Below are 20,413 nucleotides of genomic sequence, written 5' to 3' on the forward strand. Positions count from 1 at the left end.
CTTGGCAGAAAAAAAAAGCTGTCATGACCTCAGTGAAAAAAAATCAAGACTTATTTATCAAAACTGTAAAGTTAAAGGCTATCTTTAGGACCTCCTGAGTGGTTCAGTCAGTTTAGCATCCAACTCTTGATTTCGACTCAGGTCATGAGACTGAGCCCCACGGTCAGCTAGTGCCGGGCATGGAGCCTGCTTAAGATTCTCTCTCTCCCTCCACTGCCATTCTCTAAAAAATTAAAAAAAAAAAAAAAGACTATTTTTATAATACCTTAATGAGAGATATGGCTTGATAGTAACTATGAGTTCAGGCCAAAGTGACCTTCTTCAAGTCACTGCTCCATCAGTTAGTAGGTAGGTAATCATATACGCAGGTTATTTTACCAATATCTTAATGTAACTTGGGGATAATAGAAGTATATATGTCATATATTTTTGTGAAGAGTAAATGCAATATTACATGTATGGTACATAGCTACCTAACATTAGTGCCTAACATTAAATAAATGTTGCCTACTTTTATTACCAAAACATGATGAACAGTAGACTATGAGGGCCTGAAATAGCCTTGAAATGCTAACAAAGGAGTTTAGATTTTGAATTTGATTTGTAAAATAACAGAGGACTACTTAAAATTCTTGAGCAATATTTGATTAAACTCAAGTGTGAAAGTAAATTGTTTTGGAAATAGAACACTGAGTTGGCTGGAAGTAGCAGTATGGGTAGAGCAGGGGTAAGTAAATGATTAAATTAAATTCATTTGAAAAGTTACTGGTTTCAATTACAAGTTGTCAAAAACATTATAAAGAATGTTAAGCCTTGTGAGCACACACAGGAAACAGCTGGGAAGAAAAAATTGCATACTGCTTCTTAAGCAAAGGGCTAACATTTATGTATGTGCTACAGGTTTACTGAAGAAAGGAAGGATTAGACATTCCATCAGACATACAGGCATCAAGACCATAGTAGAGTAGACAGAACTAAGAATCAGGAAGAGAAGTAGCCAGGGAAGCTTAAAAGCCACTTTATCAATTAAGATCCTGGTGTATATGTTCAACCGAAATGCAAGGGATGCAGTGGTTCATAAAAGGGAGCTTCTGAGAGCAGTGTGTGAGATACAGAGAATATAGTTACCATGGGAACCAGTATGTTAATCTTTAGGATATATGTAAAGATACTCTTCTTATCCTACATGTTTATAAATTAATATAAGGTTTCTCCCCACTAGAGAAAATAAAAGGTTTGAGAAAAGACTTGATACTCACTGGCTTATTAAAAAGGATAAAAGATTCCTAGGCAAGGTATGAAAATAATTTACAAAGGAAGGCATGAAGAAATTGAGTCAAAGTAGAAGGACTGGAAAAAATTTTAAAAGATTTGCAAGTGAAGTCGTGAAAATAAAGATGCATCTTTCAATCAATATGGTGTTGAATGATAAATATTCTTAAAATACCAAATTCAGGAAATTTCAAAGTAAAGGCTATAGGATCACAGGGTGGGGTAGAAAGTAGAGGCCATGAGAATACACCTCCCATATCTCTTCCTACCAGAAGTGACTGACTGATGGCTCAAGCTAATATACTATGAACCTATCACTATCTTTACACCAAGATCATACTCCTCATGAGATACTCCAAACCAATGACTACACATGGCAGAAATATTAAGATAGGCCTATAAAATAGGAACTCCTTGGATAGGGAACTTTGAACTTAAAGATTCCTCGTCAGCTTTGCTGAATGGTCTTAGGACTGCATTTCAGGTTAAAATTTTCCTTCTTTGAAGCCAACAACTGAACAATTCATGCAACCTTATAACAAGAATACTAACCTCAATAATTATCCTAATAAAAATATTAGCACAGTTTAAAAGACATGTTACATTCCTCATAAAATTATACATACATACATAGACACATGCATGCATACATGCATAAATGCTTTGTAGGTTTTGTTTATTTTTAATAGCTTAATGGTACCAGGTGCAACAAGAGTTGAGGCTACTGAGTTACAAACACAAAGGGCAATATGTTCAGAGACTGGACATTGGGTAATATGTATTTTCAATGCAGAGTACATGGCCAATCTGGGCCCAGAGAAAAACCAGGTAAAAGGGCATTATGTGTAGTACTGTATTATTCTGAGAATTCAACTACTTTCCACTAGATTTGTGTAGTTTATGTTAATCTGCTCTAATGGTTAATTTTAGGTGTCAACGTAACTATCAACTAGCTATAGACTATCCTTATACTGGGTCAAATATTATTCTGGATGTGTCTGTGGGGATATTTTTGGATGAGATTAACATTTGAATTGGTAGCTGATGATTAAGCAGATTGCTTTTTTTTTTTTAAGGTTTATTTTATTTTTTTTTAAATTTTTTATTTTTTATAAACATCTATTTTTATCCCCAGAGGTACAGGTCTGTGAATCACCAGGTTTACACACTTCACAGCACTCACCAAAGCACATACCCTCCCCAATGTCCATAATCCCACCCCCTTCTCCCAAACCCCCTCCCCCCAGCAACCCTCAATTTGTTTTGTGAGATTAAGAGTCACTTATGGTTTGTCTCCCTCCCAATCCCATCTTGTTTCATTTATTCTTCTCCTACCCACTTAAGCCCCCATGTTGCATCACCACTTCCTCATATCAGGGAGATCATATGATAGTTGTCTTTCTCTGCTTGACTTATTTCGCTAAGCATGATATGCTCTAGTTCCATCCATGTTGTCGCAAATGGCAAGATTTCATTTCTTTTGATGGCTGCATAGTATTCCATTGTGTATATATACCACATCTTCTTGATCCATTCATCTGTTGATGGACATCTAGGTTCTTTCCACAGTTTGGCTATTGTGGACATTGCTGCTATAAACATTCGGGTGCACGTGCCCCTCTGGATCACTACGTTTGTATCTTTAGGGTAAATACCCAATAGTGCAATTGCTGGGTCATAGGGCAGTTCTATTTTCAACATTTTGAGGAACCTCCATGCTGTTTTCCAGAGTGGCTGCACCAGCTTGCATTCCCACCAACAGTGTAGGAGGGTTCCCTTTAAGGTTTATTTTTAAGTAATCTCTATATCCAATGTGGGGATGAGCCTACAACCCCAAGATCAAGAGTCACAAGCTCCAACTGGGCTAGCCAGGTGCTCTGTGGACTGCCTTTCCTAATGTGGGTGAACTTCACCCAATCATTTGAAGGCTTAAATAGAACAAAAAGACTGACCCTCTGGTATAAAAAGGAATTTCTCTGCCTGACTGCTGGGAAATGGGTCTTTTCTTGACATTGGACTGGAACTGAAACATTAGCTCTCCTTGGGTCTCAAGACTGCCAGCATTACACTAGAATTTACACCATCAGTTCTTCTGGTTCTCAGGCCTTCACACTCAGACCAGAATTGTATCATTGGCTGCCCAGATTTCTATCTTACTGACTAAAGATCTTGGGACTTCTAAGCCTCCATACTCATGAGATGCTTACAGTAAATTCTATCTATCATCTATCGACTTTCTGTGTGTGTGTGTGTATGTGTTTACATATATATATATATATATATATATATATGTTTACACATATGTGTGTGTGTATATATATATATATATGTATAGCCTGGTCATGGAATGACACAGGAATTAAAGAGAAACCAAAGATATCAAATATTTCATAATCTTAAGCCTGACAAAATGGTTACGCTACTGAGAATGACAGGCAAATATATAAACAGAGATACATTTTTCTAACCTTGGACAAAAGAGAAGAACAACTCATATTTATGGTAAACATTTTATACATTGATTATTCCATTTGATCATCGTAACAACCCAATAATGTAATGTAGGATATATAACATATTCCTGTTTTGTAGATGAACAAACTAAATTTTAGTGAGCATAAGGTCACAGTTAGCAAGTGGTAGAACTGGGAGTGAAATCCAGGTTTTGGAACTCAAATTTTATGTTCATTCTATTTCACAGTATTCCAAGTCATATTAACTGTTACATGCTTCTAGATGTCAAGTTTCATGTTATTTACCCAAATAAAGACTTTCAACAAAAAACTGAGCAGTGGGCATCTCAAAAAAAAAAAAAAAAAAAAGAAAGAAAGAAAGAAAAGAAGAGAAAAGAAAATTGAGCACCAGATTTTGTAAAGAAGGTGAGAGACCAGAATCAAAATTAGAGTTTTGAATTCATTTATGGAATGACTATAGCTGAAGCTTGAAGGTAGGTCATGTTTATAAGAAAATAATCAGAAACCAGGAATGAAAGTCCAAGGTCTGCAACTTCAAGAAACCCACAGTCAAGCAAAATGGTCAGCAAAGAAAGATCGATTAAAGCAGAAGAAAACTAAAAGGTTACCAAGAATAGGAAAATTAGGTAGTATTCACTGATGATGCAGAAGGATCACTATAGATCATTTACTTGGTATATTCAAGAGTAGAAGGAACGGTATCTATGTATTCAAGAAGTTCCACAGGAAAGGAGTGATAGTGGGAATTAGATCCTTGAAAGGGAAAGTACCTAAAGAATAGATGAAGTTACATTAATGATTCTCATGACCCCTCTAATGAGATACCCCAGAATACATAGAAGATAAATAATAAACAAAATTATGTTTATCAAAAAGACCACAGGAGAAGGAAAAAGCAGTTATAAATCTAGGGCTAACAGTAAGGGCAATAAATTGCTTTAAAAACTTAATCTTATATAAATAGATGAAAAGAGCCAATCAGAGATCAAGAGCACAATAAATGAAATTAAGAATATACTTGATGAAATAAATAGGCTAGATGAAGCAGAGGAACGAATTAACAACCTGGAAGACAATAATAAAAAGTAACCAAGCCGAGCAAAGGAAAGGAAAGAAAATTATGCAAACTGAGAATAATCTTAAGGAACTCAGTAAACTCCATTCAACACTTAGCAAAAGCGTAGTAACATTTTCATTATAGGCATCTGAGAGGAAAAGGGAGAAAATGGGGCAGAAATTTATTTGAAGAAATGTAGCTGAAAACTTCCCTAATCTGGAGAAGGAAACAGACATCTAGATCCAAGAGGCACAGAGATCCTCCCAAAAATTCAACCTGAGGAGGTCCACACCAAGACAAATTGTGATTAAAATGACCAAAAAATAGAGATAAAGAAATGTAAAACCTTACATTAAATACACGTAAAAACATGATACAAAATTATACATTTCTAAACTATGGTTGCAAATGTATAAAAAATGCATTAAAAATGGAAGGATACTTGTCAAATGCTAACAATAGGATCCTCATTTTTAAAAAACTTTTCAATCCTATTAAGGATTAATTTGAAATAATGAAGTCAGTATTTCCCCTAAGAAACTTCTCATCATGAGTCCTAAAAACTACAAACCATTCTTTGTCTCTTGTATTATTATACTCTAAATAGAATGAAAAAGACAGAGAAAGAGAGAGAGAAAAGGAGGCAAACAAATGTTTGAATAATTAATAACTAGCAAAAGGGTACCTACAAGTATTCTAAGAGTAAGTTTAAAGTGACCAAAGATTTCAATATTTCAATTCTCTGCCCAAAGTCACCAGTATCAGCTACAGCAACTTCTATCAAGATACGTCTCCAAAAGCAAAGGAAACAAAAGCGAAAATAAACTTTTGGGACTTCATCAAAATCAAAAGCTTCTGCACAGCAGAGGAAACAGTCAAAAAAAACAAAGAGGCAACCCATGGAATGGGAGAAGATACTTGCAAATGACAGTACAGACAAAAGGATGATATCCAGGATCTATAATGAATTCCTCAAACTCAACACAAACAAAACAGACAAGAATATCAAAAAATGGGCAGAAGATATGAACAGAGACTTCTCCAATGAAGACATACAAATGGCTATCAGACACATGAAAAAATTCATTATCACTAGCCATCAGGGAGATTCAAATTAAAACCACATTGAGAATATCTTCTCCCATTCTGTCAGTTGTCTTTTGATTTTGTTCACTGTTTCCTTTGCTGTGCAAAAGCTTTTGATCTTGATGAAATCCCAATAGTTCATTTTTGCCCTTGCTTCCCTTGCCTTTGGCGTTGTTCCTAGGAAGATGTTGCTGCGGCTGAGGTCGAAGAGGTTGCTGCCTGTGTTCTCCTCAAGGATTTTGATGGATTCCTTTTGCACATTGAGGTCCTTCATCCATTTTGAGTCTATTTTTGTGTGTGGTGTAAGGAAATGGTCCAATTTCATTTTTCTGCATGTGGCTGTCCAATTTTCCCAGCACCATTTATTGAAGAGGCTGTCTTTTTTCCATTGGACATTCTTTCCTGCTTTGTCAAAGATTAGTTGACTGTAGAGTTGAGGGTCTATTTCTGGGCTCTCTATTCTGTTCCATTGATCTATGTGTCTGTTTTTGTGCCAGTACCATGCTGTCTTGATGATGACAGCTTTGTAACAAGATGGGATTGGGAGGGAGACAAACCATAAGTGACTCTTAATCTCACAAAACAAACTGAGGGTTGCTGGGGGGAGGGGGTTTGGGAGAAGGGGGTGGGATTATGGACATGGGAGAGGGTATGTGCTTTGGTGAGTGCTGTGAAGTGTGTAAATCTGGTGATTCACAGACCTGTACCTCTGGGGATAAAAATAGATGTTTATAAAAAATAAAAAATTATTAAAAATATTAAAGAATAAAAAAAAAATTTAAGCTTCCTTAAAAAAAAAAAAACAAAAACACATTGAGATATCACCTTACACCAGTTAGAATGGCCAAAATTAGCAAGACAGGAAACAACATGTGCTGGAGGGGATGTGGAGAAAGGGGAACCCTCTTACACTGTTGGTGGGAATGCAAGTTGGTGCAGCCTCTTTGGAGAACAGTGTGGAGATTCCTCAAGAAATTAAAAATAGAACTTCCTTATAACCCTGCAATTGCACTCCTGGGTATTTATCCCAAAGATACAGATGTAGTGAAAAGAAGGGCCATCTGTACCCCAATGTTTATAGCAGCAATGGCCACGGTCGCCAAACTGTGGAAAGAACCAAGATGCCCTTCAATGGACGAATGGGTAAGGAAGATGTGGTCCATATACACTATGGAGTATTATGCCTCCATCAGAAAGGACAAATACCCAACTTTTGTAGCAACATGGATGGGACTGGAAGAGATTATGCTGAGTGAAATAAGTCAAGCAGACAGAGTCAATTATCATATGGTTTCACTTATTTGTGGAGCATAACAAATTGCATGGAGGACAAGGGGAGTTAGAGAGGAGAAGGGAGTTGGAAAATTGGAAGGGGAGGTGAACCATGAGAGACTATGGACTCTGAAAAAGAGTCTGAGGGTTTTGAAGGGGCGGGGGGTGGGAGGTTGGGGTACCAGGTGGTGGGTATTATAGAGGTCACGGATTGCATGGAGCACTGGGTGTGGTGAAAAAATGATGAATACTGTTATGCCAAAAATAAATAAAAAATAAATTTAAAAAAAGTTCTATAATTTTATAAATAGGACTCCTACATAAATATATCATGCTAATATGATACCCTGTTGCAACAACTGAGATTATAATTTAATTTTAGTATCATCTAAATTTTAGTAGAACATATTTTAAAATTTAGTCTTAGCCTTAAGCAATTATTAAATTTACTAACTAATGGAAAAATTACCTGTTGGTTTGAAATTAACATCTTCATCCATCCTTATCAAGTCCAGAGATGATAAATCATTCAGATTCTTCAAACATAATTCTGTCCAATAATAAGAAACATATTTTTATTTTAGTAAGATAAGGGAACAGCACAAAATAGAATTTATAATCAACCATGCTAAAGGTCTGTTTCTCTATATTTGCTATAAGAAAACTGTAGTCCCTACTTAAGTGGTAAGGAAAAACTCATTAAATAAAAGAGCCAGTGAAAAGGCCAAAAAGACTTTCTAATAGTAATAATAATACAAATTACCAAATAAGTGATGAAATAACATTTACAACTTGGAACTTTAAATTTTAAATGAGAAAATTTGCATTACCTCATTTAATTTAATTCTCATAATAACATAACAAGGTAGGTACTAATATTATTTCATACACAAGTTAGGAAATAAAGAAATAGAGAAGCTAGGTTACTTGCTCCAGGTGTATGTAACCACCCTGCTATTTGACTTCCAGTGTGGCGTGCTTTTCTTTTTCTTTTTCTTTTTTTAACTTTTATCAAAGATACATACATACAAAATATAAAGAGTCAAATAGATCTACAAAGATTGTCCAAAAAAACACCTGTCTTTTCCCTCCTCTGAGTTTGCCACACTCTTGAGGCAACCACTTGTGACTACTTCAGATGATGCTTTTAGTACTTAGTTCAGCATAATTAACATGTTACTATTGCTACCTGGAAGGAACCTCTGAACAGGAAGTAAGGCAAGTTCACCTCTCACTGACTGCTGAAGATCAGAGCAATTATACTAGCCACTAGCCTGCTGCCCACTGGACTGCCATTGTTCCATGCTATAAAGCCCAGAAGACTGTTAATTCAGATCACGGAGTGGGAATGCCACAACATGTTCAATCTTTTTTTTTTTTTTTTTATAATATTTTATTTATTTATTTGACACACAGAGAGAGAGAGAGATCACAAGTAGGCAGAGAAGCAGGCAGAGAGAAAGGGGGAAGCCGGCTCCCCACTGAGCAGAGAGCCCGATCTGGGGCTTGATCCCAGGACCCAGAGATCATGACCTGAGCCAAAGGCAGAGGCCTAACCCACGGAACCACTCAGGCACCCCCATCCTGTTCAATCTTAAATAGAGTAGCCACTCACAAAAACATAACCCTTAACAGGCAAAATTCTTGGAGAAATACTTCAGTTTAAGCAACACTGCTTAGGCAGCTTGATAAACTTTTAAGTATTTGGTTAATAAGTAAGGCTTTTGAAGTCTTTGCTAATTTTCTTAATTACCCATGATTAACATGCAAGAAGTTAAACAGTCAAAGAAGATACTTACCATATTACATTATTGAGCACTATTCTAAGCTTTGGGTTTACAGCAGTAAGCAAGACATGGCTCCTTCTCTATAGAACTTATATTTTATGGAAGAAAGGAATCAGTACAGAATTTAATAATAAAGTTTCAGGCACTGAAATGTACTATGAAAGAAAATAAAGCAGAAAGGAAGGACCTAGAAAATAAGAATTTTTTTTAAAAAAAATTTATTTATTTATGTAACAGACAGAGATCACAAGTAGGCAGAGAAGCAGGCAGAGAGAGAGGAGGAAGCAGCTTCCCTGCTGAGCAGAGAGCCTGATGTGGGGCTCAATCCCAGGACCCTGGGATCATGACCTGAGCTGAAGGGAGAGGCTTTAACCCACTGAGCCACCCAGGCGCCCCAAAAATAAGAATTTTTAAAGGTTTTAAATTTTCATGTATTTTTTATATAAAGCTATGTAATTAATATCTGATTTAGTAAGGATATGTTCATCCTAATTTTCAACATAAGCATATCACCTTTCCAACAAAAGGAAAATAGCAACAATATCGTGGAAATTGTTTTACCATCCTCTCTGAAGAGGTAGATTTAATTAAGGCAGTCCAGAAAGGCCTCTCTGAGGAGCTGATATTTGATCAAAGATTTGAGTGAAATGAAGGTGGAGATCACAAGTAAAAAATATGAGAAGTGTTCCAAGAATAAGGAATAGAGTGGAAGGACCGGATATGTAAACAAGCTTGGTGTATTTAAGGAACAGCAAGAGATCCAATTTATAAACAGTTGAGTAAAAGAGGTAGAAAGTAACAAGAAATGAAGCCAAGCAGGATGATACCAAAGAGGATTTGTGGGCTCTGGTGAATGTTTGCATTTTATTCTAAGAGTGAGGAGGGAACTACTGGAGGATTATGAGCAAGAAAGTATAACCAAATTTAGGAATGCTAAGGATCCTTCCTAAGAGATTTAAGGCAGACCTCCAGAGATACCAAAATATTAAATTCAGTTATATAATAAACTTGGCCATTCTTTATAGTCAAAATCTAGTTATCTGATAATGACTAAAGATAAGGCAAATATGAAATATGGTTCTGCTAATTTAACAAAAGTTAAATCATTACAATTATCAGAATGTAGCAAGACTATATTTGACTATCTTGGACTATCTGATTTCTTGTGTGTATTTGATTATTATGATCAAAATATATGTTTTAAAAACTCCATTACAAAATTGGTCAGTAAATAAAGAATAATACAACTATTTTATATATCTGCTATATCTTCTCAATAGAACCATTATGAATATATGCTATTGCTTATCACCTTGTTTCAACAATATATTTGTTCTTTAGTCAAGATAATTTTACTGCTTCATCCTTAACTCTGCATCTTAATATGTCATATGTTGTATATCCAAGTAGAGAACAAATTAAAATTGGCTAAATATTTTCAGGTCTACAGTTTACAATACGAGTGCTCCTCCATATATGCATGTCTACTACTTTATCTTTTTTTTTTTCCACCTTCAAGTTATCTTTGTACCACCCAGTGTGAGGCTCTGGGCCTCAAACTCACCGCCCCAAGATCAAGAGTTGCATTCTCTACCAACTGAGACAGTGAGGTATCCGAAAATTGGCTAAATATTTTTGGTGGATCTAAATTTTTTCTTTCACTGAAAGAGAATCTCAATACAAAGAAGAGCTAATACTTTCTAACCCTAATAAAGGCTCAAGAATTTTTTGATATTTGAAATGGCAGGTAATCAAGTATTAATTAACTGAAAAATTAAGCTTGGATTTGATGGGAATACATCATTAGTGCAGGTAAGGATAAGAAGCCCATAATCAAGGTAGGCTTATATATTCAATTAAAATTAAACTAGAAAATGAAGAATTGTATATCCATAGGCAATATTTTCAAACATGAGGGTTATTTTTAAATAAAAACAAAGTTAACATTATATAAAGGAAGATATTCTGATAGAATCAATAAATTCATTAATTCAGAAAAAAAGTACATGTGCTAAACTTTATTTGCATGTAAAAAAGAAATACTTCATATATTTTTTTCTGGAAACAAGTTTACTTTTTAAAAAAAATAATTTACCAAAGAGTATTCTTACTTTCACACTAACTTATTTTTTCATTAAAATTTATAAAATATAATTTTTTTACAAGGAAATGCATCTAACCTTGTAATTTTGCTTCAATTCCATCTTTGTTCAATCCAGATGCAAAACCTATAAAAGGTATGAAAATTCACAAAAAGTTACAATAGAAAGGACTTAACTCATATTTATAGACCCAAGTTAATTAGAAAAGAGTAATCTAACTTAATCTTAAATAGGGGGAAAAATAGCTTAATAAGTTAAAACAAGGCTTACCTATCTATAGAAAATAACCACTGTTGTAAACAATTGGTTATCTTTTGCTTTTTTATTGTATAACTATGACCATGCATACTGTATTTTTTTCCCTTGGAGAGCTTAAAGTTTTGAACCTTAAAGTTTTGAACCTGTGTGCATTCGAATAAAACTGCAACAAATCAGGTTTTAATTTGATATTCAGCAATTCCAAGTATTTTTACTTTATAAAATGTACCATTATGAAAGAACCTTCTAGAAGCAACATAACCAGATGTGTGTTAGCTTTAGAAGCAGGATGCACATTCCAGCAGCAACAGCAGTACTATATACTTTGATCTGAACACAAGTTCAGAAAAAATTCAAGAATCTTTTTACTTTAAAAAAATAATTTTAGATATTTTTATTATTTTTATTCAAGTTAATTTTTTTCTAAAAGGTCTATATTTAATGGTGCCAATTTCAAACCTTATTAAAAGACTAGAAGTAAAACAGATAAAGGTTTCTCACATTTTTCTACTCTTGTTGCTAATGTACTTCTGAATGTTATTACTTTTTATTTCTGTTACCTATTACTGTCTATAATCTATTCTGTGACTTAAAAGTATAAAAATAGACTCAACTGGCTTGAAAAATTTACTACTTTTTCAAATCAAAGTGACAAACCATAATGAGATGGATTTTTCAAGGCTCTGATATAAAGCAAAGTTGATCGTATCCATTCCAAAGCAATATTCACATCTGTGATGGTATGTAACACTATCTCTGCATTTAAATGTTCAATAAGATGTCTGTGTAAACTAATAGGAAAAAAAAAACCTTTGTATTAGTAATATGTATTTTAATGCCATAACCTTACCTTTTTAAACTGCAATAATATTTTGAATAATTCAATAATTAAACATAATTAAAGAATATACTCATTGTTATATTAATAATTCATGAAAAATAACTTTCAAAAATATATAAGAAAATCATACAAAAAAATCAGTTCAACTGTTAAAAAATTATAGACTTTTCTCTATCTCATGGCTCCAAAAGACATTATTACTTAAAAAGAGTAGAGACTGAATATTCTCTGAGTATTACAATCATATACTTTACTAAAGGTTCCAGATTGTCTATCTATTATTAAACAAATTATAAAGATGTAAAAAGATGTGAAAATTATAGTCTTATTACTAATTTGGCCTTTTATAACAAGGATACATACTACCACATGCTAGGAAACTAGTGAATAAAAATATTACACTGTCCTTTTTAACTCTTAGCTTCTTAAAAGGTACAAACTTTCTGCTTAGATTATTGAAAAGTTTTAAGACAATGGTCTTAGACAATCTAATCAAATTTGCTTTAATATGTGAATAGGAAAAATGTTAGCGGTATTAACAACATTTTAGAGTATTTTTTGTATTACCTGCTTTCTATAGTGTCACTACAAGCTAACATCTGAATATATTTCTCTTTTGTATTTAACCGAGTCATAATAACTGCAGTAGCTGTAGTGTCAAACTGGAAAAAAAAACACACACACACACACATACAGAGAAATGTAGTAAAAAGAGTACATGTTGGTACCCGTCTTTAAGAATTCATAAATTTCATTTTATATTAAGCAGTGCCTGTCTTAAACAACAGGTCAAAAACGCCTTAAAAATGTTTCTGAATTTGAATGTTCACTGAAAATTTAATTAAAAACCTTCCAAGAGTATAGATGTAAAAACATTACTTTAGTTTCAACATAACATAATTTTGGTAACAGTAAAATCAAAACAAACTTAGGCAACTGGATAAAAGTTCTAAGATTTGGTGTAGTTTACATATAACCTAATTGATCTTATAAAAACTATGATTTATATAATATAATATTTTGACATTCTTTGAAAAGATATTCTTCCTAATTCTCCCATATTCCCCTATTAACTATAAGAATGACTTCTTTATTTAAATATTTGCTAGAGTAGGACATGTTTCTTAAAGTATATAGGCTCGTTTTTAACTGTCACAATACCTGGGGACCGCTATTGGCATTTTACCTTAAGACCTGGGGATGCTACACATTCTGCAATGTATGACAGTCCTAAACAATGAAAAATTGTCCCATCTAAAATGTGAATAGCATCCTCCTTCAGAAAAAAAAAACAAAAAACAAAAAACGAAAAAACCTCAAAAAAAAAAACAAAAACAAAAAACAAAAACCCACCTTTGATGGTATATGCACATTCATCAACCAAACCAATAGCCTAGGGAAACTCAGAGGGCACAGAGGCAGCATCTTTCCTCAGTGAGATTCATTTCATTTCTATGTCTCCATTAAAGCAGATTTTCTATTGCACTTAATTTTAAACCTAATCTGAATGTGAAATGCTGATCTGTTTAACAAAAAGTACACAAAAAACAAAAAACAGTTTTTGCTTACCTTATTTTAAAACAAGTTACAAAAATAAAATATTGTCACTTACTTGAGGTCGACCAGCTCTACCAATCATCTGTAGAATATCTGTTTCACTGTATTCTTCAAACATTCCTCCAACATAATGCATCGTAGATTTTATAATTACTAGGTGAGCAGGCAAATTTACTCCCATAGCTAAAGTACTGGTAGTAACTGTATCAGATTAAGAAATAATAGTTTCAAGCCATAATAACTTTATTGCTTCAGTAGAGATCTTCTTATAAAATATATATTCTTATAAATATAATAAAACTCATATATAGGGAATTTAGGAAAAACAAAAAGGAAAAGAACATCACTATGTAAACTAACACGTCTTAAAATCAAAAAATTATTGGGGCGCCTGGGTGGCTCAGTGGGGTAAGCCTCTGCCTTTGGCTCAGGTTATGGTCTCAGGGTCCTGGGATTGAGCCCTGCGTCGGGCTCTCTGCTCAGCAAGGAGCCTGTTTCCTCCTCTTTTTTTGCCTGCCTCTCTGCCTACTTGTGATCCCTCTCTCTGTCAAATAAATAAATAATCTTAAAAAAACTATTAAATTCTTACTCTTCAGGTAGCACTATTCAGTAGCATGATAACCAAAACTGCCAGAGTTTACTGCAAAATGTGTAAATATGGGTAATTACATAATTTTAGATTCTTAGAAGAAAAGCAGAAATAAGTCAGAATACTCGAGCTTTTTTTTTTCTCTTAACAGTTTTCAAAAATATCTTATAATAGGCACAAGAATATGTTTTACTTACAAAGAACTGGTAGATCTCCAACAGTGAAAGCTCCTTCAACTACTTTTCTATCTGACAGCTCCATACCAGCATGATGATAAGCAACACCATGTATTAACATATCTATAATAGAAATGTATCATCTGTTATCATGCTGTTAACATTTCATCCATAATTGACTCCTTTTATGTATGGCTGAAAATCCTACTCAGAAATAATCTCTAAACTTACCTCTCAGTTTCAAATCTCTTATGGAATATGCACACTTCTGTAACCTATTTTAAAAATACCATAAAATTATTAAGAGTTATCCCCATTAACATAAAAGCGTAGTTTATTAATCATTTTGAAGCTACAGATATTAGAATATTTTCACAATACCATTGTTCAAAAATCACCTATCTTTCATAGTCAGAAGTCCCTAAATTTACAACTCAGCAAAACAAGAAACAAGTTAAAAATGGGCAAACGACCTAAATAAACATTTTTCCAGTAAATTTATACAAATGGCCAACAATACATGAAAAGATGCTCCACATCACTAATCATCAGGGATAAATGAAGTCAAACTTACCTCACAGCTGTTAGAATGGCTAGTATGAAAATGACAAGAAATAACAAATGCTGGTGAGGATGTAGAGAAAAGAGAGCCCTTGTGCACTGTTGGTGGGAATAGTAAACTAATATGGACCACTATGGAAAACAATATTAAGATTCCTCAAAAAATTAAAAATAGAACTATCACATTATCCAGCAATTCCACTTCTGGATTATATCCAAAAAAACCAGAATCAGTATCTCAAAGAGATATCTGTACTCCTAGGTTGGTTGCAAAATTATTCAGAATAGCCAACATATATAAACATATATAAGCCAACATATATAAACATATATGTGTCTGAGACAGATGAATAGATAAAGAACATCTGATACACACACCTACACATACACACACACAAACACACACAATGGAATATTATTCAGTCTTTAAAAAAAAAGGAAATTCTGCCTTTTTCAACATGGATGAAGTTAGCAGCCATGTTGCTAAGTGAAATTAGCCAAAATGGTAATAATATGGTAATAATAATATGGTAATATGATAGTCAATTCTCATGTTATCCCACCCTTGATTAAGAAACTGAAACTGGGGCACCTGGGTGGCTCAGTGGTTTAAAGCCTCTGCCTTCGGCTCAGGTCATGATCTCAGGGTCCTGGTATCGAGGCCCGCATCGGGCTTTCTGCTCGGTAGGGAGCCTGCTTCCCCCTCTCTCTCTATCTGCCTCTCTGCCTACTTGTGATTTCTGTCTGTCAAATAAATAAATAAAATCTTAAAAAAAAAAAGAAACTGAAACTAAAAAAGTAATGTGCCCGATGGTACACGGCTAAAAAAGTGGCAGCACTGAATTCCAAATCATGGCCCATAACTTCACACTGTTTCTGTCCTTTTTCTTTTTTAAGACTGATTTCTTTATTTGAGAGAGAGAGCAGTGGGGAATGGGCAGGAGAGAGGGAGAATCCTAAATCCTAAACAGACTCAGAGCCTAACGGGGGCTCTATCCCATGACCCTGAGATCAAGACCTGAGCCAGAACCAAGAGTCAGTTGCTCAACAGCCTGCACCACCCAGCATGTTACTAACACCAACATTCATTTCTAATACCAACATTTCATTCCTGGAAAATCAGGAATAAAAAAGGGGGGTGGGGGGGAGGGAGAGACAAAGAGTGAAGAATAAAATGAAAGACGAGAAATTTTCCTTGAGTAGGTAAAGAGTGGGAAGTAAGAAAAGGAGAAATATGATATATGCTTCTGTATAAGAAAATGATTGTCTAAAACAAAATTAGCTAAATTGGGTGCAGCAGACAACAGGGAAAAAGGGAGAGGATGGAATGGAAATTAGTTTCAAGGCTGCATGCAGATTACCTATTTCAGTTTCTCACTCTTACAGATAGGTTCGGGTTCAAATGCTAATTATTAAGTATTCATCTTAGGAAGTTATATAATTAATTCTATATGAATGATGCTACTATTACACAAAGAATTCTATCAATTTTTATTAAAATTTTCTTCAGAGTTAGTTTTTGAGCAAGAAAGTAAGGCTCATTGCTTGACAACCACATGTTCTTCTGGCTAAAAGTCACATGGCCCAACTAGATCAACTAGCTTATTCACCCAAGTAGAAGGTCCCAAATTACTCATTGCTACTTACTGTCTCCTCCCTCTATAACTATACTTTTTTTAAAATTCCAGTTCATGTTTATACTATTACTAGTTTCATAATGATCTGGTAAATTGGTTTTTGAAACCCCATCTTTGCTAAAATCATTTAGAAAATTAATAATCAAGAATGTTAAAAAACCAAGTCCAGCTGGTATAGAAACTATTAATTGCAATTTAATTATAGAAAAGGATTTTGCCAGCAAAATGACCTAATGGATGCATACATTTTCCCAATATGCTTGATCATTGCCTTAAGTAGCCAAGAAGTTTTCTGGATTAAAACCAAAGGCTCAGACCAGGTGATAAAAATAGAAACTTTAAAAAAAGGCTTAGGAAACATTCTCATTACAAGAATACTACCAATTAACTTCCTGAAGTTAACTAAGACATTCCAAAATACAGAAATATTTTGTTATTTGAATGCATTATACAACAGAAGAAGTATTTAATAAAAAGCTAAAGAAACCAGAGTACAAAATAGCCGAACATGTTAGATTTAGAAACTTTGGTAACAGAATCTGGGGCTTGATGGGCACAAAAAAGTCTTGTATGAGTTGCTAGAACATGAGTGGTCAAAGGAGAATTGAGTCTCTTTTCCTGGTCTACACCAACTCAAAATGGCACCCCATTCATTTTCATTCAATATATCCAAAATAGAATCATGGTTCTCTCAAACCAACTCCTCTTCCAGTGTTTCCCCATCTTAGTTATACAGCACTCCCTGGTTGTTCATGCCATGTTTATCACTGACATCTCCCTCACCTTCCTCCACATAGGAAATCAATTACCAAGTCCTATTTATTTTTACTTCTAATTATATCTCAAATATGTCATTTTATCTCCATCAACACTGTCACCTCCTTAGTTCAAATCACTATTAGTTTCCAATAGTCTGAAATGCTCTTACATATGCAACTGGAGATGTCAGTTAGGCATGGACTATAGACTACAGTTCAGAATGGAGCTATAAATTTAGGAACTGACAGACATCTGTCATATATTCCATATATTCTTTGAACCCATGTGATAGACACAAATACCCAGGAGTGTGGAATTAGAAAGAATGAACCTTGGATAGAACCTCCAGAATGCCAACCTTTCAGAGCTGCATAGAAGAGGATTGAGAATGAGCAGCTAGCAAAGTAGGAAGAAACTTGGTAGAGGATGATCACGGAAGCATAGAGTCCAGAATTTTGAAGTAAGGTGGGAGGGATCAAATGTATTAGAGGCTCCTAAGAGATCAATAGCAAGATTAGCTTTAGTGAAAGATTACAACAGATACCAAATTCAAAGTGGATTTAAAAAAAAAAAAATGAAAAAAAAAGAAAAGAAAAAAAAAAGAAGAAAAGAAAGAAAAAAAAAATGAAGACAGCAATATGAATAATCTTTCACGAAACTGTCTAAGAAATAAAGAAGATAGGATCAGAGTGTCACTAAGATTCACTCTCTCACTTAATCTTCCAAATTGTTCTTATTCTTAATTTATACCTGAGGAAACTGAGGCTTAGAGAGGCTGATTAACTTGAAAAGGTGAAATAACAAACCCAGTTTTCTCATCTCTCCTAGATAATCCCTAAAAGTCTTCCCATCTCCAATAACAAAAAAAGAGAAAATGTACCTCTGTTTCTGTTCCACAGCCATGATAAATTTAGCATCTTTCACAAGAACAGAAGCAGCCTGTTGTACACCTTTCCTTGTTGCACAAAACTGAAAATAAATGAATAATTCTTGGATTGATCATATTAAAAACTGAACATTACACTCAAAAATAAGCAACTAACAATCCATACCACAAGTGCAGGTTTCTGATCAGAGTATGTTTGTATAACACTGGCAATTTTGTAGTTGAGGGTTAAATCAAACTTAAATTCAGTTTGGTTACTTCTGCAGGGGAATCCAAGAACCACTTTACGAAGTTTCACTGGCCTATGTTTCTCATCCATTTTCAGGCATATCGCAGGTCTTTCACCATCTGAAAGCCATTCTGCAATCTTTAAATGACAGAAACATATATTAAAAGTTCTTTCTAGTCAAGTTTTATGGCTAAACAACGCAATAACAGACCACTTTTAAAGACAAGGTATAAAAATAATTAAGCTGTCTTTTTCAGTATTACATATTCCAGTGATACTATTCTATTTACATATTGGTAAATATTATTGGTAACAGTATTTTAAGATTATTCCCACCTTTCAATATGCTAAACTCCCAATTAATTATTATTATTTTGTTTTATTTTCCTTCCCAAGAGTCCAAAATAAAATTAAAATTGATTTTGGCAGAGAAACTGAATTTCTCACTATCATTATTAACCTTCCTATTTTTCAGAACTATGCCTAGATATGTATGACAGCTCCTTTGAGTTGTGCTAAATAATAGCCAAGGAGTAGCAAAGTAATGGTTGGCTTAGATTAGCAAGGGTTGACAATTTTTAAACAAAGAGTAAATAAATGTTTAAGAGATAATAGTGCTGAAAGTACATTTCAGACTCAATGCCTGAGTCATTTGTTAATTTCTGAAGCTGTGCTGAGCAATCCTTATCTTCATATAATCTGGTTAGTAATTGGGCTTTATGCCTGCTCTGAAACTGACCACTGTTTTGACAGGAAGATGGATTAATGAGTTTTAGTTGCAGGAGAAAGAAATATTAAAACATTTCAAGGTTAACGTGTATGCAAATAAGGTCACACAAGAATTTAATTTGCAAGGAGCAGAAGGCCAAGGGTGAAGACCCTAATTTAGGAGAAAATTGACAAAGAGGATTTGTACAAAGAGACAGGAAAGTAGCATACACAGATGTGGTGATTATCACAAAGGGCAAAAGAATTTCAAGAATTACAGGGTACTGATATTTAACAACTGCTTACAAATCAATAAAAGTTTATTATCCCAATGTGAAAAAAGGGTAAAGAACAGGGGAGAGACAAGATGGCAGAGGAGTAGCAGCCTGAAATGACATCAGAACCCAGGAGTTCAGTTAGACAGGGATCAAACCACACCTACAAACTCAACAGGAGATAGAAGAGAAGAAGAGCAGCAATTCTAAGAACAGAAAATTGACCACTTTCTGAAAGGTAGGACGAGTGGAGAAGTGAATCTGAAGTGATGGAAGATAGACTGTGCGGGGAGGGGCTGGCTCCCGGCAAGTGGTGGAGCAAGGGAGCACAAAATCAGAACTTTAGAAGTCTTGCTCCACTGAGGGACATCGCTCCAGAGGCCAAGCAGGTGTGGAGCGCTCATGGGACAGTGTGATCTCAGGTCCCACGGGGTCACAGAAAGGTCAGGGGTATCTGAGTGTGGCAGAGCTCCCAGGTATCAGAGCAGGGAAGCCAACTACAGAGACAGAGCCAAAGAATGAGCCTTCAGATCAGGGTTACCTTAAACCATGATCCAAAGCACTGTCAGACCACTGCTCTTTGAGCAGGAATCCCACAAGGGGCAGATCCAGGGAGGCTTAACTTCCTGCTCTGGGAGGAGCAGTGTGGCAGGAATCTGCTGCGTTTGGAGACTCCAAATAGGGTCATGTGCCAGAGACAGAAATGCTCAGTCACAGGCCAAGTGAGCTTGGAGTGCGGCTGGTGACCAGGGAGACAGAAGTATTGACTGCTTATCTCTGAGGGCCACTGAGGAGTGGGGTCCCGGGCCCTCACCTCCTCCAGGCAGATATTGGGAGGCCGCCATTTTCATTCTCGTCCTCCAAAGCACTACAGAAAGCATTCAGGG

The 20,413-nt window shown here is 34.8% G+C and overlaps 1 protein-coding gene across 1 annotated transcript in view; it reads right to left on the minus strand.

Moving 5' to 3' along the window:
• HFM1 (helicase for meiosis 1) overlaps positions 1-20,413 on the minus strand; it is a 113,608-nt gene that overhangs the window by 58,664 nt on the left and 34,531 nt on the right. Inside the window, exons 13-21 of the mRNA XM_059375367.1 lie at positions 18,481-18,681; positions 18,309-18,397; positions 14,703-14,746; positions 14,493-14,594; positions 13,762-13,907; positions 12,717-12,811; positions 11,966-12,099; positions 11,129-11,176; positions 7,631-7,711 (exon numbers count right to left, since the gene is read on the minus strand). Of these exons, the coding sequence (XP_059231350.1) occupies positions 7,631-7,711; positions 11,129-11,176; positions 11,966-12,099; positions 12,717-12,811; positions 13,762-13,907; positions 14,493-14,594; positions 14,703-14,746; positions 18,309-18,397; positions 18,481-18,681 (940 nt within the window). The remainder of the gene's footprint in view (positions 1-7,630; positions 7,712-11,128; positions 11,177-11,965; positions 12,100-12,716; positions 12,812-13,761; positions 13,908-14,492; positions 14,595-14,702; positions 14,747-18,308; positions 18,398-18,480; positions 18,682-20,413) is intronic.

This window comes from Mustela nigripes, chromosome 14 (assembly GCF_022355385.1).
Source record: "Mustela nigripes isolate SB6536 chromosome 14, MUSNIG.SB6536, whole genome shotgun sequence".
In the NCBI taxonomy this organism is placed as follows: domain Eukaryota; kingdom Metazoa; phylum Chordata; class Mammalia; order Carnivora; family Mustelidae; genus Mustela; species Mustela nigripes.